A 27,688-nucleotide genomic window follows, 5' to 3' on the forward strand; every position below is an offset into this window, starting at 1 on the left:
TATGCAGACTAAAAATTCTGTAAAAAAGTATCTATTTGAGATCCAAAGAAATGTAACACAAAGTCTTATCTTTACTGCCATCTAATGGCGATAATAAAAACTACCCACATGTTTGCATAGCAGAACATTTTCAGATTGCTTTAACAAACACAGTGGATTGATTATTTCTTCAGGACAATTAATGAAGGTCATCGACTGTAAAGCAGAAGATTACTGTGTGTAATATTTTTGTGACACACTGGTTGAGTTTATTTCTTGTAATCTTTACTTTTGTGTGGATGTAGTGTATAATATTGTTGCCAGGGCTTTAAATTTTCTGTTATTTAAATGTATGTGTTCTCAACTGTTTGCAGCACTTTGGTTTAAGGGCAATGCAGAAACATGCACTTACTTACTTAACTAAACAACTAAACAACATCTATATATTATTCATATTCATTTTATAAACATTAAATATACACTGGGATTCCCAATTGTATAGCAATTTTAAACAAGATTTTCTCAAACTCCTAGTATCTGGTTAGTAAACAAAATGCATTTACAATGCAGTATTTCAATGAACATTTTATTTTAAAAGTACATCCTATGCATATGCATACTGTAAAGACTAAAGTGATTTTTCTCCTGATATTTTTCTGCGTAGTAAAATGTGGAACAGTTTGGAACATCTGAACAGTAAAGTGGCTAAATATATGGACCTTGTTTGGAGGATCTGGCAACCCACGTGCAATAAGTTTTCATTTTAATAAAACACGTTGTAATTTTTTTTGTTGTCTTTTTTCCTCACTTTATCTTTTGATATTAGTTCATGTGATTGAGTATATGGCTGTTTTTTATTATCTGCTGTTAGATTGTAACTGTAGTTAGTGCTGAGTGGATGAAGTGCGACTCGAGGCTGAGAGATAAATCGACCACTGCACATTCGGTAACTCCCACTAAGCTCGACTGCTATTTCCTGCAACGATGTGAGACTGAGAAGGAAGAGCGAAAAGGAAAAAGTCGAGCAGTTGCATATTATATCTTCATATTTTGGCTGGTCCACGGAGTATGAAGTGAGGTAAGAATAATAAACATTTGAGTTTTATTCCTTTTATTTTCACACGTGCACCTGACTTGAGTTTAACTGAACTGTTCTGGTGTTTCAGACTCTGGTTTTTATATGTCGCTGGTGTGTGGGTTAAAAACAAACAAACAAACAAAACACAGAGTACTCGGCATTTATTTATTTATTAGCAACACCTGTACATCACTTTGACTTATGATGCTCTTCACGTGGGCTTAATTATGCAGTTTCTTGAGTGTAAACTGAGGAGAAGTGTGACATTGTTTGTGACTCAGACATCACAACATTTAATGCATATATATGATTTTTCTTAAGTATATTCGACCCCCACAAAAAAAAGTGTTCTGAAAGTGTTTTAGATTCATACTTGGTAGACATAATGGTATATTTGTCATATTTGTGTTTTAATTACTAAATGTAAAGTTAAAGGAAGTCCCCACCCGTTGGTTCTCTATGCAGTTATATTTGGTCTGATAGGAAGTAAGCATCGTGACTGTGTGATTTCCATTGCTCGGAAAAAGTAAGTGATGCTTAAGACATAAGGGCACTGGTGTGATGGGGGGGGGTTCTTTTTACTGAACTACGCCTACGCAGTTCTTTAGCAAGAGGCCCATATTCTCATTTCAGAAGGTAGGTCATGTCTGCACTGGTTTTAGCTTGTTTTCTGGTAATTAGCCTTCTTACAGAATTTACAACTGACCTGAGAAGTTCGTTACTTATGCTGAGACACTGTGTAGGCTTAGAGATGATACTGCATTTTGTAAGATGGTAGATCTCCAGAAACCTCAAAGGTTTGTAATTGCAGAATGACTGTGTCTACATCTTTTAAATCCTACAGCTCTAATAGCTGTTTAAGTAATCTGTGCAAACCCTATTACTCAATGTTGGAAAGAAAAAAGCCAAACCCTCTGTCTGTTGAACTAACTAAATGTTTCTACTTTATTATAAAGGAGAAATGAAGGATAGACTGGTTGATCTGAGTGGGGTTGTGTCCAAAAAACCCCCAGAGGAGTACATAGACAATGGAGAGCTGGAGCAGCATGCTGTTGTGTTTGAGGGTGAGGACATCTTGGACGAAGTGTTTAAGGAGGCCCAGTCTATGCACAAAAAAATAGACCACCTCAGAACTGAGGTGAAGAGGCTGGGCAAGCAGAACGCCCGTTTTCTCACTTCAGTCCGACGTATCAGCAGCATCAAGCGGGACTCCAATGCCATTGCACGCAACATCAAAGCTGAAGGAGAGAAGCTTTATGCAAGGCTTCAGAAGATGGAGGCACAGTGCAAAGAGCTTGAGGAGAAACAAGGCACCCACTCTGCGTTAGCCCGTATGGCACGCTCCCAATACAACTCTTTAACCAGTGCTTTTCATGGTGCCATGTCCGAGTATAATGAGGCTGAGATGGCACAAAGGGAAAACTGCAAGATACGCATCCAGCGACAGACAGAGATCATGGGCAAGGAGGTGACTGGGGATCAGATAGAAGAAATGATTGAGACTGGTAAGTGGAACGTCTTCTCGGATGACCTTGTCACTGATGAGCGAGCGTTCCGCTCAGCACTCAGCGAGATCGAGAACCGTCACAAGGAGCTTCTTGAGCTGGAGAGCCGCATTCGGGACATTCATGAGCTGTTTTTTCAGTTGGCCCTGCTGGTTGAGCAGCAAGGAGCTATGGTGGATAACATTGAGGCTAATGTGTGTGCAACAGTAGATTTTATAGGCAAGGCTACAGTTGAGATTAAGAAAGCTGTCGTATATCAGAAGAAGAACCCATGTAGGCAACTTTTCTGTTGTTGTTTCCCATGTTGCAATAAGTGAGTATATCCTTTACTGCCTTTTCACATGTCACTCATTTCAGTATTACAGGTTAGCTTCCCAAATGCACAGTGCATTTGTGTATTTAATTGACTTGGCTTTGGTGGAGTTGCCTGTGTTTGTTGCACAATAGTCATGAGCAAGTGTGTACATTTCACTAGCCCTGTTTTTATACAGTTATTGAGAATTCAATAGCTGCCTGAACATGTTGTGGCATTGTGTGACCAAACCAGTATCTTGTTAACCACTGGAGCAATAAAAAAAAAAGAAAAAAAAACAGAACTGCTTATAATCATAATGGAATCTGCTCTGTGTTTAAAATTATGATACCTGTGTAGAAATTAATTGTAGTAGATTATTTATGTTTTAAAATAAGAATGTATAATATAATTGCAAATGGAAAAAGCAGCTTTATATTTAAGTTGGTACATAAGTTTTATTAATGTAAATTGATTTCATAACTCAATAAATGACTAACTTTGAGATCTTGACTGTCCTAGCTTGGAGAAAAATATTTTATCTATTAAAATTTTTATACGTGTGTGTATGTGTGTATGTATATGTGTGTGTGCATATATATATTATATATTATATAATTTTTTTTTTTAATTATAATATAAAAAAAATATTGTGTATGTATGCATGCTGCCTCTTGGTTGGAGTGGAAATCTTCAGTAACAGCAGTCTTTATATAACTAGATCTGGACACCTTTTGATTTCTGTATGTGTCTTCAAGTGCAGTTCAGTGCAGTACTTTACTGTTACTGTACATTAACAAAAAGATTGCCATGTGTGCTGAAAGGGAAGTGATGTTAAATGGTTAACCACATATAGCTGGAAAATTTGGTGTCCCACTACCATACCCATATGTACTTTTAGCCACAAAAAAAAAATTTAAGTATTACATTTGAATCTTTAAAAAAATTACTAAGTATTTTCAGTGGGTTTATGCATATTTTTTTTTTTGCATCAGCATTGATCACAAAGCAGCCAAATCATACAACATTTATTTTATTGTAGCGTGAGTCTGTGGTCTTGAGTAACAATCTGTTACAAAAGGTGATTTTGCAACATTTGTTCCTCTTAAAATGATTAAAGGAACTAAATTTGCGTTTAGCACAGAGTAATACACCAGTAAAGTTCTTAAGAAGTTTAGTGTTGTCTTTAATTTCCATACACTTGCTGTAAGTACACTAATCAGATGGTTACCAAGATCGCATTGGCTGTATATGGTATCAAAGTATCACAAAAGCAAAAGTCTATGGAGTTCAAATGTCCCAGCAGTTTAACACCCCTTGATTTTCGCTCTGTCATTGTGTTACTTTAAAGTTGGCCCTATGGTTTGTCTGCCATCTGTAAGGCTGTCTACAGAATTATAGTTCCTGGAACTCACATTTTATGACTCTAGATGTTCAAGGTGTGATACCGGCCAATGTTGGAAGAGAAGCACTCGGCCATCACTCAGGCTACCCAGTGAACTCAAAGCCACAAAAACTAAACTTGCAAACAAATGAAAAATATTTTGTATATGTATTCAGTTTAGATGTGAACTGCATATTGACAAGCTCTGGGCAGTGTATGCTTCACTGGCTACAATGTTATTAAAGTTAAACATTGAACACGATAGTCATTTTCTCAATTTATTTCATGAACCTAAATTTAGATGTACAGATAGAACAGATTGTTGTGAAAGAACGTATAATTGAACACAACAAAATTGTAATTTATTATGTTTAATTTCCATTATAATGCTTGATGCGTTTCTTCCTCCTATTGCCACTAGATGTCAGACTTCACTTTAGACAGAAATGCTCAGTATTTTCTGCCTACTAAGACAGAAGGAACAATGAAGTATTTACTTACACCAAGTGTACAGTCACCTAAATACACTTATAAATCATGAGACACATTGTTTTGCTGAAATAATACAGTTAATCAATTATAATGATGCTTTCTACACCAAGACTGCTGCTTATGGAAGAAAAAAATGTGGTAGGGAATCAATGTGTTTCCTGTTTACTTGACATTCTGTATGTTCATTATTTAGTTGTCAGGAACTTTGATTCTTGAATCCTGGTGACGTTTATGTAAATAAAATATACAGATACATTATGACCTGTGTTAAAATCTAGACAAATATAATTCTGTGTGACACTTCCAATACTTTACTTTGTAAAGGGCAAGTTAAGGACTGATCACATAAGGCTGTGAGTGTATTAGCTCAGTATGTGCTTTCTTCACCCCTCCCTTCTCTTTCTTGTTCATATCCCCAAGCAGGGAGGATGCTTCTAATGCTGCTGCTCTGTGAGACACTGTCTTTTCAGAACATTCTTATAAATGTTGTGTATTGCATTAGTTTTACCCAGTACGTGTTCATGCCTGAAGACTGCTATTGAGCTGGGATCCTCTATCGGTTGCACTTGGATTAAGCCCCTTCACAGCCTTTTACATTCAGCTATGCCCTTCAGCTTCAGAGGAGGACCATTTAAAACCATGGAAGTGGACTAGCAAAGATTTTTGGGAGTGTTAAATGCTCATTGCATATTGGAAGAGAACAGGTGGCTGTTGTCCCAAAGGATGAAAATCTTGAGGAGCTTCCGGAGGGAAAACAACTGGAAAATAATGGCTATGGTGAGATCCTCACTCCAGAAAGTGATGCTGTTTCTGCACAGAGTCCAAACCATGACTTTCACATCACCGAGATATCAGAAACTGTGCAAGGTATAGTGGAGGAATGATCTTTGTCTTTGCTGACTTTTTTTTTGGAAATGTATGATCTGAGCGATCAGTTACACATGGTGGTAGTTAAATGCACAGCAAATAATTTACATTAATAGTATAAATAGTACCTAATCGTATGCAAAGTTTTTGTCATAACATTATTTAAATGCCAGTTTTAAAAGCTTTCATAAAGATAAATCGTACATTGTAGCATTTGGAGAAGTGGAGCTAGACAGTCAACCATAAAGCAATCTAGATGTGCATAGATGGCAGTGTAAGAAATATTAATCTTCTTATTAACCATACACATATGACCTAGTCACATTTAATGCCCTCAAACTATCTCAGGTAATGTAACCAATTTATTTTAATTGGTTGTAGAAACTACTAAAAGACAAGAGTAGTTCATTTTGAAATCTGGCAATATACAGTGCTTATAGAAAATAATCATACCCCTTTAAAATAGTTACTTTATTTGTAGTTCACCCTGAAATCAAAACCCATTTAAAATAAAACCTTTTCAAGCTTTAATTACAAAATTAATAAAAAATAAAACTGGAGAAACAAGGTTGGGAACGTCATCAGTCCCCTGATGTAATACTTTAAACAGAAACCTTTAGCTTTAATTACAGCCTTTAATAATTTCAGATATGTCTGTCCTAGCTTTGCACACCCAATTTGGGGAATATATGCCCATTCTTCCTTGCAGAATTGCTAAAGTTCAGCCAAATTCTGTGGACTACTTTTTTTTTTTAGATACATCCACAGATTTTCTATTGGATTTAAGTCAGAGCTTTGACTTGGCCACTTAAGGACATTCACCTACCTATCCTGAAGCCATTGCATTGTTCCTTTGGCGCTATGTTTAGTCATTGCCATGTTAAAGGGTGAATGATCTGTCCATTTTCAGCTGTCTAGCATGTTTTCTTAAATAATTTGGTTGTACTTCCAAGCATCCATTTTCTCTTCAATCCTGACCATCATTCAGTCCCAGCTAAAGAGAAACACTTCCACAAAATAATGCTGCCAGCAACATGCTTTACAATTACATGTTTTGGGTAATGTGCTATTTTACTATCTGCCAAAACATAATGCTTGGATTTCAGTCCAAGAAAGGTCAATTTTGGTCTCATCAGACCAAAGCACCTTTTGCCAGATAGTATAAGAGTCTTCCAAGTGTGGGGTATTTTTTTTATTGCACAAATGAGTGTGCCACTTTTTCATAAAAAGGCTTCTTTCTTGCAACCCTGCTGTACAAGTCAGTTTTGTGTAAAGCATGTGAGATCCTTTTAAGCTTGTAAGTCCTTTAAAGTTACCTTTGGACTCTTTGTAGCCTTTCTACAACTTTATCCCTAAGGCCGTTGGAAAGCACTTTCCCAACCATGGTGAATTCTTTGCAGTACCATGCACTACTAACAGTGGAATCTTTAAGAAACAGCTGGTTTTATTCCGATACAATTAATGTCAGTTGTGGCAGTTCAGCTGGTGTACGATCTGGAAGATGATTGGTTGCACCTGAGCTAGATTATAATAAGTATAAGTATACTCTAAGGTGCTGATCACTTTACCTAACATAACATAACATAACACAACATAACAACATAACATAATAATCCTCCATACTGTTTTAAAAAGGTATATTTACTATGATATGACGGTTTGTGAATGAACCATTAAAAAAAGTTAGATTTAATTTATAATGAAGTAATTTTATATTTACTTCTGTTTCAATTTCAACAAACTCCTTTTTGGCTCATGGTTAAGGAGAGTGTATAACAGAGCAGCATTGTTTGTCTTTGCAACAGAAAATGAAAAGCAAGAATTATCATTTTGATCATTTTGGAAATTGGGATTGGTTTTATTACCTTCAGCTGTTTATTAGCTTTGGCTTCACCCTCTCTGCAATCTAGCACTTGTATTACTGCCATGATTTTATGACTGCCACGATAGTTTAAAATTAAAATAACATTTTATAAAGAATAACAAAATAATGATATGGAATATATTACAGTGTATATATATTACAGTCTGGGTTACAATTAGCAAGCGTTTTCTAATTACTTGCACACAGATATGTCAGACATTTTGTTATTATAAGACATGTAGTTCAGGCATTTTTTTTATATTTGTTAGGGAAATACCAGAGAAATGAGAACTGTAAAAGGGTAGAGGAAACATGCTCATGAGTCACATTCTATTATAAAATGTTGAGTTAACAAAAATATTATATAGTATAAGAAAAGCTGATTCATTATAATAGACCAAACAGACTTACAGAGAGAATATGATAAGAATTTAATTTAGGATGGGTTGTTCAACAATTTAAATATTGTAGACGGTATATATTATCTATGTGTAATATTATGTTGTTTTTATTTTTACGCTTGTTCATCTGTTTGAGTGCGTATGATAAAGTTTAAATTATTTTCATAGCAAAACACTTTCTGTGAGGCCTCATATCATTTTTATTATTTTTTTTATGGAACCCTTTGTAAACAGCAAGAGAGAGAACAAATAAACCAGGCACATAAAATGAGTCTGCTAAAATTGTTGATTATATTCATTGTTTATTTGTTCTAAATGCAGAATATTTTGCTGTTCTGATTGATGGTGTGCACTTTGATCTGCATATCCCAGTTTAGTATTTAAAAAAAATAATGACTGTTGTCTTAATTGGATAAAAAACAGTTTTAGTAATAAATTGAATGCAGATATGTTTGCTTGTTCATTGGGCATCTCGAACTCTGTGAAAGTGTGAGATGTTTCCAGTTTATAATAATAAAAAAAGGGAATTTCACAACAAGGAGAATGTTGTTGTCTTAAATGTGTCTGCATTTTTAGCAAGGTTAGTGTGCTTTTCTAGTAATAAAAGACAATAAGCACCATAACTCACATTTGATTTATTTGAATTAAAATCATTGTAGTTTCTGCTTGTTCTTGTTTCTACAATCTCTCCCCAGGATATTCAGACAGAGATCGATGCCAACTGTGCTTCCTCAAGAAGGAGGTCCAGTGACCAGTTTCACAGTTTCCAAGGAATAAGCCCTGATGAAAATAACTACAATTATAGAAATTCTATCTTTCCTAACAGGTCAACTGCATGCACACATAGTCCAAATTCATAAATAGTGTTTATTTTTACAGCGATCATAAACCATTGCAAACATACAGTATATTGCATATGATGTCATTAATGTTGATGCATCAAGATCTTTGAAAAACTTTTATTTTATATTTTATTTACAAATGCTAACTTTACATAACACAATATTGTTGCGTCGATATGGTCAAAGTCAGACCTTTTAATATTCAATATCTTGAGATATAAGAATAATTTTGAACTATGTTAAAGATAATATTTACAGTGTTACAGGAGTCTGTGTAAAGCAACTTGTTCTTACAGGGACTTTGTGGAACCTCAGAATGAGAGTGGAGCAGGCCTGATTTCTCTCTTGGAGGAGCTTTGGCTCTGGGTGAAGCTGAAAGATGAAGAACTGTTGCAGCAAAGCACCAGTGGAGATGATCTGAGTAATCTTCTGCAGCAACCAGACATCTGTATGGTCAGTTACAGAAAGTCAATGAAGAACATGCCTGATCTTGACACCTGAACTTGAGTTTTAATGTGTGATAAATTATATTAGTATTTTTAATGAGAAAATTAGTCTAAAACCCATTTCTCCCCAATACATTTTGACAGAATTCAAGATGGTTGTTGGTTTAGTGTCCTCAGAATAGTTTTACTGCATTTTTTAGGTTTCCATGCTGATAAAATGTAACTTTATACCACTGAACTTGACTTTATAATATTATGTTTTGCTAAAGAAACACAGACAGCCCAGGTACTTAGTCTTATTCACTGCCCAAACATTGCTCAATAATATGTAAAAAAAATAATAATACTGCATCATTGTGTTATCTTGATCATGTGAGGTTGTCAATCTCTTGTCACTCTTTCAGACCTGCAGCCAGTGAGCTGTCAGTGTAACCTTATTAAATATAATAATACTTAAAAGTGCACGTAATTTCATGAGCTTGTCATATTACCAGCCTTCTGTACACTTTGGCTCCTGAAATATAGACCATAAAATGTATCTGCTTAAACTGCGAAGGTGGCCTTCAGCTGAACATGAAATGTTTTTTTTTTTTTTTTTCTTCTTTTTTTTTTTTTTTACTTTCTGTCAAAAGTTATAGCCATTTTTCTCTAATTTAATTTTACACCCTGAGCAGAAAAATTGCTTTATGAATTAATAAAAACAGTTCTATTTCTTTTGACCTTTTTGAAATGTCAAGAATAGCCTTGTGGATCAGTAGGATTATTATATGTAAGCTTTATCAGCTCACATGGGGCACTTCTTTTAAAACACAGTGCATAATGTATCATTTAGGCTCAGAAGCAGAGGCAGTTCAGCAGTTAAAGGCAGGATTTTGATTGCCATCTTATTGCAAGTGTGTCTCTGTTTCATCTGCAGCGTGTGGAGCCTCTGAGTGAAAACAGCATGAAAGAAGCAGCAGGTCAGAGTCCTCTTTCACATTAGAGAGTATTTCTCTCTCTACCAGTACATCACTTAATAAGATGAGGTCAGCAACTTTAAAACATCTATACAAGTTTTTAAACTGATGTGTTATTCAGCGAAACATGGTCTGTCATTCATATTACTTTTAGCAAACAAGTTCATTTGTTACACCACTTTGGCCTTTTTTCTGAAGTCATCACTTCTTTTGAATTACAGGCATTGCTATTACTTGATTTGAATCATGTTTATGGCCGAGTGGAGACAGTAAAGCTCAGGGAAAAAGAATAAGAAAAATGACCATGTAAATTTGATCTGGATTTATAACATCATCTATAAAATAGGGGAGATGATTATACAAACTGCACATTAAGAAGGTCTTGTGCCATCTGGATGTCCGTTACAAAAATGCTACAGGAGTGGAATTTTATGGCCATTTTTCCCCACAGTCTTAAAATTGCTTGTGAGCTTTCAGGTGGGGGTTCAGATGATGATATTGTAGAGCGGAGATTTATGTGTCCCCTTGTCTAACAGGAAATTGAGAGAGATTTTAGTTAGGTAATTTTATGGTTCTTGCTTCAAATAGGTTTTGCACCGCCAATCCCATATTAAAGATGAAGAAAAAAAACAAAAAAACAAAGGAAAAAAAAGGAAAAAAAAGGAAGCTCAGACAAAAGTGGGAGAAGTGGAAATCAAGTAGAATGTTATTTTATATGAAATTCATAGTGATTTTTTAACATTGAACTACGTACATATACAGTCGATCATTATTTTATCCACCAACTGTCCACTTTATTAGGAACATGCATATTTATATATAATCATGTGTGAGCAGTGCAATGTGAAAAATGTGAAGATTTTTTGAGTTTTCAAATCAGAAATTAGCATGAGGAAAATGAAATCTCTGTGACTATAAATGTGGCATGGTTGTTGGTGCATATGCAACAGTCTCTAGAGTTTATACAGAAGGGGGCGAAAAACAAAAACTTGAGTGAGGGGCCGTTCTGCAGGTGGAAAAGCATTGTTGATATGAGAGGTCAGTGGAAAATGGCTAGACTGGTTTGAGTTGTCTGGAAATATACAGTACCTCAATGACTCTTAACAAGCAGAAAACCATTTCAGCTTTTACATAACATTGAGCTGTAAGGTAGAAGAGCAGATGACATCAGATCAAATTGACCAAAAACAGAATCTGTGGCTAAAATTGACACAAGCCCAGTAAAACGAGGCTCATTATTGTGCATTCTGCTTTTCCAGTCACTACAGTTGTAAAGAGTGCTTACTTGAGTTACTATCGACTTCCTGTCAGATCAGTCCAGTCTGGCATTTTTTTGCTGACCTCTGTCATCAAAAAGGCATTACTATGCACAAGCTGTCCCTAACAGAATGTTGGTTCTTACAATTTTGTGTGTAAAACGCAGGACATATGCAGTCTCTAGAATATACAAAATAGTCTATCTGGCATTAACAATAAATGCCACAGTAAAAGTCACAGAGATCACAATTGTTTTATTCTGATGTTTAATCTATACATTAGATGAAGCTTTTGACCTGTATGAAATAATTTTAATCCCTATTCTGCTGCCATATGATTAGCATGGTTTATGTGTATAGTAATATAATTGTAACTGGTAAAATGTACTTGTATTTTGCCTATTCTCTAAACTCTATTTCTGTATTGAAATAAACAGCATCTGGTCTGCAGGGGAGAAGCATGTGGCTGGCTCATGCAGTGCTAGATGAAGCCATGGAAGAGCAGCATCACTGGGATCGCTTATGTTTTAACACAGCCAGCTGGCACCAGCAGGTCAGCTGGATAGTGAGAAAACTGCAGGACCTCCAGGATGCTATGCATCAGCTAGACTTGGGCTTGGCAGAGATGGAGGATAAGTGGGAGGGATGGTGCTCAGAAGGACAAACTCTGGTCAGCTATATGCTGGATGGTTTTGAGGAAAGTGTGAGTGATTTGCTTATTGTAAAATCTCAAATCAGTTCTATTAATTATTTTGTGAATTATTTTGACATCAAACAGATTTAATGTGTGAAATTGCACACAATAACAGATTTATTATAGTTAGTGAAAACTATCAAAAACACAAATCAGTGAATAAAGATTTTCTTAAATTAACTGAAATAGAAATTAAACTGTGATTTTCCAATTAAATTAAAACTACACTAGAACAATAACGTTTTGCAATTTGAACAAAAATTATTCAGAACTGTAAGTTTTTAATACTGTTCACCATGTTCTAAGGCAGCAATGGTCATGGTTATTATTATTATTTTTTTACTTTAAGGTTTAATTCCTTCTGATGTTTCTATTTTATCAAAATTACATCTTTGTATTTAATATATGTATGGCAAGTAAAAACAAACTACAGTTTTACAGTTTCAGACAGCATTTTTATGTATAAATCTATTTGAAGTACATTTTTAATACATGTATGTTTAATGTCAAAACAGCTACATCTTACTCTATTAGAAAATCTTGTCTTTTTTAACTTTTTATTCTACCTTGTCAAACACATTTTACAACCATCAAGACTCTACCATATAGTAGCTGATAGGAACTAAAACGATACTGAAATAAAAATTTGTGCTAATTAATTTTTAAAAGGTAAAATGAAATAAAAGATTCATGCACGATTAAAACTAACTATAAAAAAGTCTAACTGAAATTAAACTGAATAAAAAGAAAAGTAGAACTGTAGTCATAAAAAACTAGTAATCATAAAAAAATTAGTAAACAATAAAAACCTGCAACAGATTTTTTTCAGCATACTCTCTGTTATGATAATGTTTGAACGCATAAAAGTGTTCTTGTTTGTTGTTTAAAAATATAATGTTTATATGTTTAGCAAAGTTTTATTAGGGGAAGAACAGAAATGTATCCCTGTTCAAGAGATATGAGAAGCAGTTTGGTTCCACTTCCTGACATTCAGCTGGCTCCAATTTCATCACTGCCACCTCATAGCGCTGAAACACAGCTGGACATTTCAGAGGTAAGAGATTGTCACAGTGACATCACTTCACTCTAAAATACACCTAATGGCCAATAGAATGTGGCAGCCTGACCAATACCCCAAATAGTGGCTTTTCTAAAAACTTTTCCACATAATTGTATTTAATTTGTTTGTATGCTTCTGCATCATGTTTTCTCTTCACTGGAATGGCAAGGCTGCAAAATAGTTGAAGCACCAGAATGCCCCAGGGCATAAAATGAGCTTCATAAAGACATGGTTTGCCAAGGCCAGGCCTGGACTCCTTTTCTGAAACCAATATTCTACCTCAGTTCTTGTAGCTGAATAAACACAAATCCCCATAGCAACATTCCAATATCCCTTTGTCCCAGTAAAGTGAAGGTTGTTATAACAGCAGTTGGAGGACCAACTCCATGTTAATGCCAGGCCTTTGGAACAATGATTGGTGGTTATATATTTCTGCCTATAAAAGTGTAAGTGAAATATCCCTGGTAGATCAATAAAAAAAATCTTATGTTTAAATTTCTCATCAACAACAGCCTATTTCTGGCCACAAAAATGACATCCATTTTATTGGATTAGGTGGTATACAATTAGCTGGTAACAGAGACAAAAATAGCAACCAGTCATCCAGGCATCTCTAACTGACCGTTTCACATATCATTGATGGCATAGTGGAATTGATTGTTTTTAATCTTATATTAATAGCACAATGTCACATCTTGCTTGTTTGCAGTTGGTGTCTTGTCTTTTGATAAGCATGTGACTGTCATAATCTTTTGTGGATCCTCAGAGCCATGATATCGACCTTTGCTATTGATCTGGGTTTCTGAAGGACACTGATAATTAAACATTTATCTCAAGGTGTCCTTTTATACTAAAGTTTTCATAAAAGATATACAATCTCTCTCTATTTGTGACCACAATGTCAATAGTTAACAGAAGCATACAAGTATTTTACCAAAAATTGGAGGTCACTATATGCCTTAGGCAAAACGTGCCGGACGAAATCAGATAAAAGTTAAATGTGCAAGATTGCAAAAGGCTGCATACAAATATTCTTTGCCATGTAGGAACTAATGTACTGTACCCTTCGTGTTCACCATTCCAATTCAGCCCATACAGAATCCTAAAAGAAAAAAATATTAAAAGAAAGGGGCTACAACAGCTGGATGCTGTAAACCTAGGCTAAATGTAAAACACACCTGTTTCCTATGTAGACTTTATTACCTGTTGCACCATTTAGGTGTGTCAATGTTGAGGTGTAAAATAAAAAATCTTTGCTTGTTTCCAAGCTAAAGGTTAATATGATACTTTATCTCTATTTTTTTTAAAATATGGAGTTGTTGGTTTTTGCAGAGTCTAAGCTTTAGAAAAAAAAGCTCAGTAGCTGTTGAAAGATTTCTCACCATTAATAAATTTTTTGCAGGCACCAGTAATGAATCACAGACCATTCCTAGATGCTCAAGTTGATAACAGACTCTTGTCTCAACACTTCTTATCTGGTAAAGTTGTACAGAAAAATAATGCCATTGTTGTACTGTTTTTTTATATATATACTGTGTGTGTGTGTGTGTGTGTGTGTGTGTGTGTGTGTGTGTGTGTGTGTGTGTGTGTGTGTGTATATATATATATATATATATATATATATATATATATATATATATGTCAGTGTCATTGTGCTTTTGAACATCCCTATTTCGCATTTACTGTTAGAATAATCTTCACTCTTCAGGGAAAATTGTGTTTTAGTAGATCAGTGATCATTCAGTCAGGTACTCAGGTACTGATTTAGGGTGAGGAGGCCTGGGGTGCAATCAGCATTCCAATTCATCTCAAAGGTGTTTAGAAGAATTTAGGTCAGAGCTCTATATCAGGCTGCTCAAAAGTTATAAGATACCCAGTCTTACCTTTAAAATGTTTTAGGAAACACTTGTAAACTTGCTCATTTATGCAGTTGTATAATCATATAATAGATCAATAGCTTCAGTTACTGTTCACTACAAACAAATATAAAATAATTTCTGTAACCTGTACCATTGCATTGTTATTGGTTCCATCTTTTGAACAATTGAAGATTTAATGAAATTCTGAATGTTTCTAAGAAATTAGTACTTGTGTCATGTTTGCTAAACAGTCCCAAGATATAAAATGATACTATAATAACATTTTGCATTCACTTGAACTTGGAAACCCAAACCTGTTCCAGCATGGCAATGCCCCTGTGCACAAAGTGAAGATCTCCTTGAAGATCTCCTTGAAGATCTGGTTTAAATGCTTTGGAGAGGAAGATCTTGAGTGGCCTGCTAAAGAGATCTAATCTCATCCCAACTGAACACCTTTGGAATGAATGCGAATGCTGACTGCACCCCAGGTTTCCTCAACTACATCAGTACTGTACCTGCCTTTCATATTACCTTTGTGGTTGATGAACACAAATCTCCATAAGCACACTACAAAATCTAGTGGAACATCTTCCCAGAAGAGTGGAGGGAATTATAAGAGCATATTGGGACTAAATGTGGAATGCAATGCTCTAAAATCACATACCATATTAATGACCAGGTGACCCAATACTTTTCGAAATATATATAACTTATTGGTTCATGTCTCTTCAACAGTCTCTGTTCAGTACCCATGGCAGAGGGCTGTATTCCATAACACTGTTCCTTATTACATCAAGTGAGTTTTTAATTTATGTTTTTCCAATAACAATATAGTTGCATCATTGTCTTTATTCAAGATATGAGATTCATCTTAGTACTGTAGTATGTTACATTTTTATTTTAAATTGGATTTGTTAAATATTCTGAACTTTTAGTCATGAAAAGCAGACCACATCCTGGGATCATCCAACAATGACTCAGCTATTTCAGTCAATGAGTGAGTCTTAAATCCAGTGTCTGTAGGTGCCTTTAAAAATCATGACATATCTAAAAATAAAAATAATGATTCATTTAAGCCATTTTTTTTTATATTTACCTGAAAAATAACTTAAAATAGGAAATGGAAAAATCAACATGTGGTCTGTGATTAATAAATTTTTTCACTGTTCTTTTTTCCTGCAGTTGAGCTCCAGCATGTGAGATTTTCAGCCTACCGCACAGCTTTGAAGAGCCGCAGAGTTCAGAAAGCCTTGTGCTGTGAGTACTTTCTCATTTTCTGCAACACTCTGCTTCGGATACAGTCATTTTGCCATTGAATACCAAAATAAGGAAGGTGTTTAAAAGAGTCTGGTAATTAATGTAAAAGATAATGTGAATTTAAGCATGGCAGTCTTCCACTGGCCTTTTAGCTGAGTATATTTAGGACCATTAGTGAGCACAGTCTCTGAGTGCCAAATCTCACAATATCTGTAAGCTCATTTGGAGCCAAAAAGGAGCTACTGGCTGAATTAGTTCAGCACAATGCAGAAATGTGTTCCATCAAGTGAGCTGGAAGGCAAATGTTAGATGTTAATGAACCGCTGATTCGATTGGGTTGGAATGTCTAATTGGCTGCAAATGCAATGCAATTTGTAGGTTTTTTTCTGCAGGCTTTTGAGTTTTGTTTGCTTTTGTATGCCAGGGGATGTGCTGTGCTCTGTTTTCTATAAACACGTACTGAATATAGTAGATTCAAGATTTGTCTCTTGTGGGAAGAGAAGAGGAGATGAAACGAATATTAATCTTTTTTTAGTGGACCTTTTGGAGTTGGACATGGCTCAGACTGTCTTTAAACAACATCAACTGACTAAAAATGAGCAACTTTTGGAGGTTCCAGCCATCATTACATGTCTGTTGACAATATACACTGAACTTCATCAGGTGTATCCAGAGCTCATTGATATCCCCCTGTGTGTGGACCTGTGTCTTAACTGGCTCCTAAATGTTTACGACAGGTAAGTATGAATGGTACAAGGAATATTTTTCTCTTTTTTGACTTTGGTTTTATGATTTGCTCTGAAGACGATCTAATCTCTACTCATCTCTTCAATTAACCTTTATTATTATTATTTTATTTGTCTTAGAGATCGTACTGGAAAAATTCAAGTTCTGTCCATAAAGACTGGGCTGTTTTCTCTTTCAAAAGGACACCTTGGAAAAAAGTATAAATGTAAGTATTTGACTTTTTTTAAATCCTTTTTTCAATCTCAGAAAAACCGTGACATTTCACCTTTAGTATATTGAAAGCAATAATTCATTTCTCATCTTTAGCACCCACTTTATCCTGGTCAGGATGGTGTAAATACACTCTGGGTGGGATACCTGTTCATCATAGAGTGCTAGCTGTAGACGCATTCACACACATTCATACCTAGTTATAATTTAGCATAGCCAGACCCTTATTAGGATGTTTTTGTGAGGTAGGAGGAAACCTGAGAATTAGAAGGAAACCCACACAGGCACAGGCAGAATCAGTAACTTGAGCTGCAAATCAAATAGAAAACCATAAGAGTGTAAGGATGCAATTTTTTGTTTTATTTTTTTTGTCTTTCAAGCTAATATGTCTAAATTCTTACTCATGGCTCCTTTCCATAGATCTGTTCACTCAGGTGGCAAGCTCTGCAGGAGTGTGTACCCCAAAACAGCTGGCACTGCTGCTGCACACCACTCTCCAGATTCCCTTTCAACTGGGTGAAGCTGTTGCTTTTGGGGGGAGTAATGTGGAACCAAGTGTCCACAGTTGCTTTCAGCATGTGAGTCTAAGACAACATTTTTGTTTGCCACTAAAAACTGTCATTTAACATCTCACACAAGTAAATATATATAAACATATCAATATCTCTCTTTCTCTCCATGTATGTATGTATGTATGTGTATATATATATATATATATATATATATATATATATATATATATATATATATATATATATATATATATATATATATATAAATATATAGTGTGTGTGTATATATATATATATATATATATATATATATATATATATATATATATATATATATATAAAATATATAGTGTGTGTGTATATATATATATATATATATATATATATATATATATATATATATATATATATATATATAATTATAATAGACAGAGAAATACAGTATATATAGATAGTTGGTCCACTGTATAGATGTCCTGGGACATCTTTTAATTTTTAATTGTGACTGTAAGGTTTTGTGTGCCCAAGAACATTAGTGATGTTGGACAATAAGGTCTAGCAGTTACTGTTTTGACTTTTTTGTGGGACTGAGGTTATTTCCCCCTATAATGTACTTTCTCTCATATAGGGCATGTGTTTTCAGAACAAAACATGTAAGAATCCAAAAACCTCTTTTAACTGCTACTGAGCAGTTCCAATAAATAAAACACACTCACTTTATTCATCTTCTTTCCACTGACCTGCTCTGATTGATATATAAATGCAATAACAGTTCTTATGTCATTAGAAAAGTTTAGAATGACAAATAATACACCATTTGGCAGCTGTGATACAATTACACATTAGCCTCCTGCTGATGAAGAAGTGCAGGAACATTACACTCTCTTGTCGTAGAGTAATATGCCTTTAAGATGATGAATAGATTTCTAGAAGATCCTTGATTATTTTTGTTCCCTCATTTTCTTATAATGTAGTTGGTAGTGTGTAGCTTCCCAATTGCTGGAGTTGGGGTGCAGTAGATTGAGTTATTTAGAGGTATCAAACATCTTTTCTGGTACCTGTAACGAAGCGTGTCTCTTTAAATAGATAACCACGGTATATATCCTTACGGGACAGAATTATGTAATGGTCTTACTTATCGGTCTGTTAACAGCTGAACTTAATTGGCCAAATGTTCTAATAAAGTGTTCTGAAATTTGAAAGGTATATACATTTCCTTACAGCATGGGAACTCAGCAGTTAACATTGCTGACTCATAATTCCTAGTTCCATGGTCTCCAGTTCAATCCTGAGCTCAGGTTACTGTGTTTGAATGTGCTGCTGCTGGGTTCTTTTGGATTTTTTTTTGGCTATGGTGCATTGTGCTAGGTGTTAAGGAGTATGTGCATGGTACACTATGATAAACCGGTGTCCCCCTTGTGTATGTAATCTCACCTCACCCCAGTGTTCCAGAATAGTTTCATATCACCACAATGACCAAGATAAAAAATAAATGAATGAAAGAAACCCTTTCTCTTACAGAGAATAAATGAGTAATCAGATTTTGTTGATATATTTCAGGTTGGCGATAAGGACACAGTTGAGCTGGAGCAGTTTGTGGAGTGGATGCATTTGGAGCCTCAGTCTATGGTGTGGCTGCCAGTGCTGCACAGATTAGCTGCAGCTGAGAACGCCAAGCACAAGGCCAAGTGTAACATCTGTAAAGAGTGTCCTATGGTGGGCTTTAGGTACATCAAATCATCAAAGATCATTTGTATACATCATTCTTTCATTTAGTTAAGATTATGCACTGTACTGTGAAAATGTTTTAGGCACTTGTGGAAAAAATAAGAATGCTTTTAAAAAAGAAGTGCTAATAGTTTCTTTTTTTTATTAATTATTAAAAATGAATAGAAGAGAAATTCAAATCAAAGCAATATTTGGTATGACCACCCTTTGCCTGCAAAACAGCAATGCATCTAGGTACACTTTCACTTCTATGTACAGTGTTTGAAAGAACTCGTCATCTCGACATCTTGGAGTACTAACTACAGATTTTGGCTGCCTCAAATACAGTACCTCTGGCACTAAGATCAGGACTATGTGAGGGCCAAAACACAGCACACACACGGTCTTCCACAACCTCACCACAGCAGAATTTGACTGTTCCTCACCCAGTTTTATGTCTCCTACACAGCTGTTTCTGTTTCAAAACTAGGGGTTGCTTGCGTTTCAGCCTACATATGTAAATGATGATCAGTAGCACCTGCTTGGTTTAATTGGTTGCGCCCGACTTTAATCCTACAAATTCCCTTACTTTTTGCAAGTGTACAGAGTGTGTAAGGGAAAGAATTGAAAGCCAAAAGCAGTCTAAACAATATATCGATTTGTAGAGTTCTCTTGTTTACTTACTTTTCATTTTGTCAAACCTTCTCAATTGCGCCTCCCTCACCTTGTCTCCAAAACGTCCTACACGCGCTGTCCCTCTAATAAACTCATTTCTAATCCTGTCAACATTGTCACGCCCAATGAAAATCTCAACATCTTTAGCTCTACCACCTTCAGCTCCGCTTCCTGGAAGTGATCAAAATAAATAGTTACATTTTTGAAAGCATTCTCACTTCTCAGCATTTTTTCCCAACTGACTAAAACCTCATTCTAACAATTACTAAGAAATCTGAAATCTACATGTGATTTGAAAATGTGAATAAAGCATATGTTCATTTATCAGGTATCGCAGTCTGAAGCACTTCAACTATGATGTGTGTCAAAGATGTTTTTTCACTGGAAGAACCACCAGAAGTCACAAATTAACCTATCCCATGGTGGAATACTGTATGCCTGTAAGCGTCACATCTTTTTTATGCTTTTTTATATGAAAATCAGATTAGACTGCATCTTAAGGGAGACACTAATAGTTTTGTTCATACAGTATATCTGACAGCAAAAGAGGAAAAGGAAAATTTAAGTATTAAATTAAAAAAAAAAACCAATACTAAAGTAATCTTGAAAGACCTACAAAAGACATTTGTTTCAGTATGCATAAAAGAGCAGAGGCCATGGACCAATTCTTTAATCTTTTTTTTCTTTTTTTAATCTTATATTTTGTAACCCAAAAAAGGAGCATATGTAATGCCAGTACTATAATATAAAAATAAAATGTGTGACACAATACAGCCTTGGACCCAAGATGAACACAATCACAAAGATAATATTTATCATATGCATCTGAGTGGGGGAGGTTTATTCTGTAGACTAATGGTGAAAGGGAGAAGAGTAAGTGAATGATGTGTGAATTCCTGAGCGTGCACATTTTGCATTCTATCTTAAGCTAGCTTTCTCATGATGGCACTTACTGCACTGAGGTTGGGTCTAAGGCTTTAGTTTTTTGTTTCTCAATGCTGATGTGCTTTGGAGGATGTGGCACTTCTGTGTAAGGCGTGATCTCACAATAGTGTTTCAAACTGTAAATGAAATAAACTGCAAAATTTATATTTCCAGTAAATTTCTGTACATTTTGTGAATAAATGTTTGTTTATGAGCTGCACCTTGTTACAGACCACCTCTGGGGAAGATGTGCGTGATTTCACCAAGGTGCTGAAAAACAAGTTTCGATCTAAGAAGTACTTCAGTAAACACCCACGTCTTGGATACCTGCCAGTCCAGACTATTGATCTAGACATGTAGGTATAAAGCATTTAATATTCCACTGCGCATTGCACAATATTTATGTCATAAATATTAGATACTGTCCAGATATACAGTCAAATCACAGATAAGGGACAGCTCCTTTCATCATTTTAGCTGTAGCTGAAAGATCCTTCTACATGATCACTTATTTTTACCATTTTCTGCACTGTTAAAATATATAAGTTCATATAAGTTATGTACAGTGCTACAGTCAAAGGTTGGGACACACCTTCTCCTTCATTGTTTTTTCTTTATTTCTATTATTTTCAACATTGTACACTAATACTGAAGACATCCAAACTATGAAAGAACATGTATGGAATTATGAAATCAACATAAAGATGTTCAATAACTCAGAATATGTTTTATGTTTCCGATTCTTGCACCTTCAATTTGACCTTTTGCTTTTGCACACTCTTGGCATTCTCTGAGTAAGCCTCATGACCACTTGGAATGTTTTTTCAACAATCTTGAGTTCCCAGAGATGTTGACTGCTGGCTGGCTGGCTGCATTTTCTCCACTCTCCTGTCCAACTTTTCTGAAAACCATCTCACTTGGATTAAGATAGGTGATTGTGGATGCCAGGTCATCTGAGGCAGCACTCCATCACTATTTTTCTTTTAAAATTAGTGTTTGGGGTCATTGTCCTGATGGGGAAAAAATGATGGTCCTAGTATGTGCAAACCAGATGGCATGTCACTTCAAAATGCTGTGGTAACCATGCTGATTATAAGTGCCCTCAATTTTGACTAAATCACCAACAGCGTCAACAGCAAATCACCCACACCATCACATCTCCTCCTCCATGTTTGAGAACCACATATTCAGAAACCGCTTGATCACTCTCTGTACATCTAAAAAGACTTGGTGGTTAGAACCAAAACTCTCGAATTCATACTTATCTGACCAAAGGGAAGTTTTTGCACTGAGCTAATGTTCATTCCTTGTGTTTCTTCTCCCAAACTAGTCCCTTTTGCTTGTTGTTAAGTAATGGTTTATTTGCAGTAGTTTGACCAGGAAGGCACGACTCATGCAGTCTCCTCTCAACAGTGGATGTTAAAATACATCTGCCACTTAAACTTCAAGAAACAAATATGTAAATCTGAGGTTTGTGAAGCTAGTAATTCTAATAAACCTATACTCTGCAGCACAGCTAGCCCTTGGTCTTCCTTTCCTGAGACAGTCCTCATGAGAGCCTGTCATAGCATTTGATGGTGTTGACTGCACTTGAGAAAATATTTAAAGTTCTTGAGATTTTCTGGATAGTAAAACCTCCATTTCATAAAGTAATGATGGACTGTTTTGTCCTTTGACTTAACTAAGTGTTTCTTTCCATATAATGGATTTGTACAGAAGTTGTAGTAGCATTACTAGGGCTATTGATTCACCCTTTCTTCTGCAAAAGACAACTGATGGCCTAAAGCACACTAGGTAGGCAATAAAATTCCATATGACTAATTGAATGAATCTAATGAGAGAATGTCATGAGTTTGCCAAAACTGTCATTAAAGCTAAATGGAGCTACTTTGGACAATCTTAAATATAAAACATATGATGGATTATTTAACACTTTTTGTGCATGCTTACACAATTTCATGTGTTATTTGATAGTTTAAATGTCTGCAATGTTGAAAATAATATTAACAATGAAAAAAACAGTAAAGTATAAGGTGTGTCCGAACATTTGACTGGTACTATATATTTATATACATCAGAGGTGGCAAAAATACACACATCCTTCACTTAAGTAGAAGTACAGATACTCATGTTTTAAAATACTCTGGTAAAAGTTTAAGTACTGACTATACTTTTTACTCAAGTTATAGTAAAATAGTTTGGTTCCCTGGTGGTCTAGTGGTTAGGATGCGGCGCTCTCACCGCTGTGGCCCGGGTCGACCCCCGGTCAGGGAACCAACCCCAGCCATTAGGGTTGCACAAGCCTTCGTGCCGGTCCCAAGCCCGGATAAATGGGGAGGGTTGCATTAGGAAGGGCGTAAAACATGTGACAAATCAAACATGTGGATGATCCGCTGTGGCGACCCCTAATGGGAGAAGCCGAAAGAAAGTTATAGTAAAGAAGTTTGGGCTTTGACATGTACTTAAGTAAAAAGTACTTATTACTACTCCCTGTTTTAGTGTCACTCTGGTAACTGCACGTCAACAAATGTTTACTGATTAAAAATAGTTTTTCAGTGACGTTTATTTATTTGTTTATATCTGAGTAAAGTGAATAAACGTGTTGCGCTGAAGATTTGAATTTAGCCTCTTCTATATTTACTTATATTTTTTTATATTTACTTTATATTTTTAATAAAATGGTCAAACAGAAATGCGCGCTGCATTAATTACTCATTAATAAAATTAGTGCGATTAAAATGTTAACGCATTCATTTTTACAGCCCTAATTTATATATAAATACAAAATAATTTTAAATTGTGTTACCTAATGAATGTGCCAAGGCTGAAAATCCACCTTCTAGAACACAAGCAGAGAAAAGATGATGATCAGGTGATCAGGGAAGTTTCTCTTCTCAGTCATGTTTACATCAATGACTCCCTCTGTCTCATCCACGTTAACCCCAGACTTCTTGCTGCCTTCTGCCTGCTCATTGTTAGCTTCAGAAAACTATACACCAGTAGTAGATTGGAAAAGTCGTGCAATGACAGGAAATATGTTGATGGGCTGAAAAATTGCACAAAATAGATTAAAACTAAAGTAATGAGCCTGTTTTGAAAATGTAAGAAGTAGAAAGTACAGATATTTGCGTAAAATGTAATAAGTAAAAGTTAAATAAATAAGTAGTGAAGTAAAGTACTGATACCAGAAATATTTACTTAAATACAGTTACTTCCCACTCTGGGATTAGATGGATGGATGGATGGATGGATGGATGGATGGATGGATGGATGGATGGAGAGAGAGATTAAAGAGCCATTTGTATTGTGACATCAGGAGGCAAATCTCTCATTTATCTACCACCCCCTCTCTACATCCCTGCACACTGACACCAATTTTACTTATCATCATGCCTTTCATTTACTGTCTTTCCTTTCAACATTCGCTATTTAAATAAAACATTTTCAATTCTGGAGCCCAGAGTCGAGAAACCCAGCTACAACACTGTAATTGTTATTTGCCTGTCAAGCCACCAACATTTTTCTCATGCTAACATCCTGGATCTTGCCTAATGATGTTCTCCTCCACCACTCTCGGTTTTCCTGCATCTGGTCTCTTGGCGGATCAATATAAATGTGAATCTACACTCACAGCTATTCTTATTCTCACATCTTGTGCTCATAAGAAGTTAGTAATAATAATAATAATAATAATAATAAAAAAAACCATTATACTTTAGGGCTAGAGAAGCACCAAATAGAAAATGTCATTTCTAGTTGCAATGCAAATCAATTTTCATCAGTGTGTTGAAATTGTGCAATCACTGTCCAATTACTGCCATAATAAACCATTCCCAGGGGCGTGGCTAAAATTGGAAAAGAGAAGTGTCTCAAAGTGTAATTTTTTCAGGAGGTATTACTGTCTATATAAAGAAATACAGTTCATGAGCTCACCGTTTCTAATTCTACTGCATTAATTATTGAACCCTTAATCATTCACTAAAACATGATAAATGCGCAAATAAAAAAAAAAAAAAAAACTATAGCTCATTACTGGACCTAAGACTTGTAGTCCACAACACTTCCAGTTAAAACAAGTCTATTCAAATTATGTATTTTACTGACCTGGTTAAAGCCGAGCCAAAACAAATCGGAAACCTGTGACACATTGAGAATTTCAAAACATTTGTTAGCAGGAAGACTGTTACTCATTCCTCGTCGATTCTGCCCATGGTTAATAACATGCCAGCCTGGTGCTCGCTGTGGCACTGCAGAGTGCAAAAACTGAATCCCTAATGTGTCAGTGACACATGATGAAATCTCCATACTTTTTCTGTACACGATCTCACACAGTATGGACTCGAATGATAAAGTAGGATAACAATCCTTTATTTTATTATACTGCATTAAGAAGATCAATGAATCATTGCTAAAAGATGTTATTAATGATCTAAAACTGTAACTTGATACAGGACCTTTACAATGCCAGATTGTGTTTAATTAGCTTTTATATCTTGCAGCTAGGATGAGTTTTCATCATTGGGGGTATTAGCTGATGGCTATGTGCATAACAAAAATTTTACTTGGACTTTTAAAAAGTGCACTGAAGCCTAAAGCTCTGAATTTGGTTTTATTTCTTGTGGAACAGTTATCTTTCTGAAACTGTATTTTTCTGTTCCATGTCTACAGGAATGAAAACTACACATACAGCCAGGATGGTGGACATGTGGGATCAAGAACACACCAGACAGATGTCTTATCGGGAGGAAGTGACAAACAACTACCCTGTCACTGCATTTGTTTGACTACACAGCAATGATTGCTTTCAATTACTGTAAATATTATTTAAAATAATAGATCTGGCCCCAGAAATTTACATTTACATTTGCAGCATTTAGCAGACGCCCTTGTCCAGAGCGACGTACAAATGTGCTTTAAGTCTCTAGCAATGAATAAATCTAAATTGGTACGCTAAATTACAAACTTAATATAAATCAGACTAGAACTCTTGATTTTTACAAAGCAAACTTGGAAAGTGCTGATTTAAGTGTTGGCATTCTGTGATGTTTTTGTGTGTAACTTTGAAACAAAGATACACAGATCATTTTAAACAAATTCAAGTAGCGCTACAGCTTTTCTTTAACTGTTTAGATACTGTAATATTGTTTGTTTGAAGGCTTTTTGCACCTAAATGCTAACTCATTAATAAACATCTCAGTTTGGATATCTTTTATAAAGGATTTTTTTTCTCAGTTTCATTCTCATTTGTTATTGTAATACAGATTAAAGTGTTAGAGGCTAGTACGTTACTCCGGATGTCATCCAGATAGTCTTTTAAACTGTAATCTACCTTTCTAACTGAAGAAGTCTTATTAGTTGGATATTGAACATTATTGGTAGTGCATAATATCAGCATCAATAGGATTTGAAATAAAATAAATGTTCCATGAGGAATGTAAAAATCAGATCACAGTACTCAAAATATCGCAACCGTATGTGTTTTGTTTGCTTCTTGCAAGATTCCACTTGATAATGTGCATGTTTGTGTTTGATACTACAACATAACACAATCACTGTGCTATTTTTTTTTTTTTATATTAATCTGCATACCGGTTCTTGTCATGTAGTTCCAATGTAACAGCTCCATAATTTTAAGATGCTTTTTGATTAAAAAGAACCGTATTTTTTTTTCTTCTGTTTTTAATTTCACAATAATTGCATTTTGTCGCTGAACTCATTTATCAGTAATGAGATATATTCTTCTGTGATTTGTTTGTAAGTCTATTTTTAATTAAACCCGCTTGAGTGATTACTCAATTTTGTTTTTCCTCTGCCTGGTGACAGACTCCGTTGTTATACTAAAATAAAAGAGCATGGGTTTTTTTCATGTTTTTACATCTATTAAAATGATTAGTTTTAAATAAGCCTATATTAGTCTTATAAAGCCACCATCTCTCTCATATCTCGATTAAGGTTATTTTTTTTCATTTTAAAATGAGGAAAAGATTTCTGTTATCTAAACATCTAACCCAGTCTGCCTACAGTACATATGCCACATGGGCCAGAATTGTTTTGACATCCTTTTTTTTTTTTTAGTTTATTTGAATGAATGAATTACAAAATAATTTCATTTTAATATACAACCTAAATTCCAAGCACGAGAACACATTTAAACTGAGGCAATGTACCATTCTAAGGAAAAAATGAGGTGATTTAGATTTTTAGGCCTAAAAGTGTCCTGAAAAAGGTGGAACAGGGCCATGTTTACTACTGTGTAGCATCCCCCTATACATCTGAGAACAGTCTGTGTATATGCAGACCTTTCACCCATTGAAAACATGTCACATGCTGGCATTTTCATGAAATAAAAACAATTTTGACAAAGAAGATCCCAGGACTGTTGAGCAGCTAGAATCGTTATGAGATAGGAGTTCATTGCATTCAATTTGTTTTTCAGTTTTTTAACAGTTGCAGTAGTTTAGGAATTAGCATTGCAATTCTAACTGTATAAAATGTTTATAAAATAATATATTATAACGTAAAATACACAAATGATAAATAAATGTTTGTCACTTTCCTACATCATCACAAGATAAAAAAGTTAGCTGAGGTTAATATATAAATGGAAACAAAGGCCAGGCACAGTCGTATTAACTCGTTTGCTCGCTCGGCATGATCATTTGGAGGATGTGCTATTTGATT

The 27,688-nt window shown here is 35.1% G+C and overlaps 2 protein-coding genes across 3 annotated transcripts; both read left to right on the plus strand.

Annotated features, from left to right (window-relative positions):
- Positions 1-922: 922 nt before the first annotated feature.
- stx11a (syntaxin 11a) lies at positions 923-3,359 on the plus strand. The gene is made up of 2 exons (XM_083545378.1): positions 923-1,057; positions 2,014-3,359. Exon 2 carries the CDS (start codon positions 2,019-2,021, stop codon positions 2,877-2,879), a length of 861 nt encoding a protein of 286 aa, XP_083401504.1. The 5' UTR covers positions 923-1,057; positions 2,014-2,018; the 3' UTR covers positions 2,880-3,359.
- Positions 3,360-5,130: 1,771 nt separating this feature from the next.
- On the plus strand, positions 5,131-26,803 carry LOC310728184 (utrophin-like). Of its 2 annotated transcripts, XM_083545376.1 has the most exons (17): positions 5,131-5,597; positions 8,558-8,688; positions 9,001-9,157; positions 10,067-10,109; positions 11,800-12,065; positions 12,967-13,110; positions 14,519-14,594; positions 15,711-15,771; positions 15,911-15,972; positions 16,158-16,232; positions 16,768-16,969; positions 17,099-17,184; positions 17,610-17,767; positions 19,262-19,428; positions 20,412-20,523; positions 21,239-21,363; positions 25,676-26,803. In XM_083545376.1, exons 1-17 carry the CDS (start codon positions 5,454-5,456, stop codon positions 25,803-25,805), a joined length of 2,139 nt encoding a protein of 712 aa, XP_083401502.1. In that variant the 5' UTR covers positions 5,131-5,453; the 3' UTR covers positions 25,806-26,803. The 2 variants fall into 2 exon arrangements, with proteins under 2 accessions (XP_083401502.1, XP_083401503.1); XM_083545377.1 differs by lacking the exon at positions 12,967-13,110.
- The last annotated feature ends 885 nt before the right edge of the window (positions 26,804-27,688 follow it).

Source organism: Silurus aristotelis (assembly GCF_946808225.1).
Source record: "Silurus aristotelis genome assembly, chromosome: 6".
Lineage (NCBI taxonomy): Eukaryota > Metazoa > Chordata > Actinopteri > Siluriformes > Siluridae > Silurus > Silurus aristotelis.

Excerpts from the sequence above, each read along its gene's own strand:
- stx11a (XM_083545378.1), top strand. The coding sequence starts at position 2,019 with ATGAAGGATAGACTGGTTGATCTGAGTGGGGTTGTGTCCAAAAAACCC.
- LOC310728184 (XM_083545376.1), top strand. The coding sequence starts at position 5,454 with ATGAAAATCTTGAGGAGCTTCCGGAGGGAAAACAACTGGAAAATAATG. Across the intron at positions 5,598-8,557 it reads GATATCAGAAACTGTGCAAG|GATATTCAGACAGAGATCGA; the intron begins GTATAGTGGAGG and ends ATCTCTCCCCAG. Across the intron at positions 15,772-15,910 it reads ACTGTTCCTTATTACATCAA|TCATGAAAAGCAGACCACAT; the intron begins GTGAGTTTTTAA and ends CTGAACTTTTAG.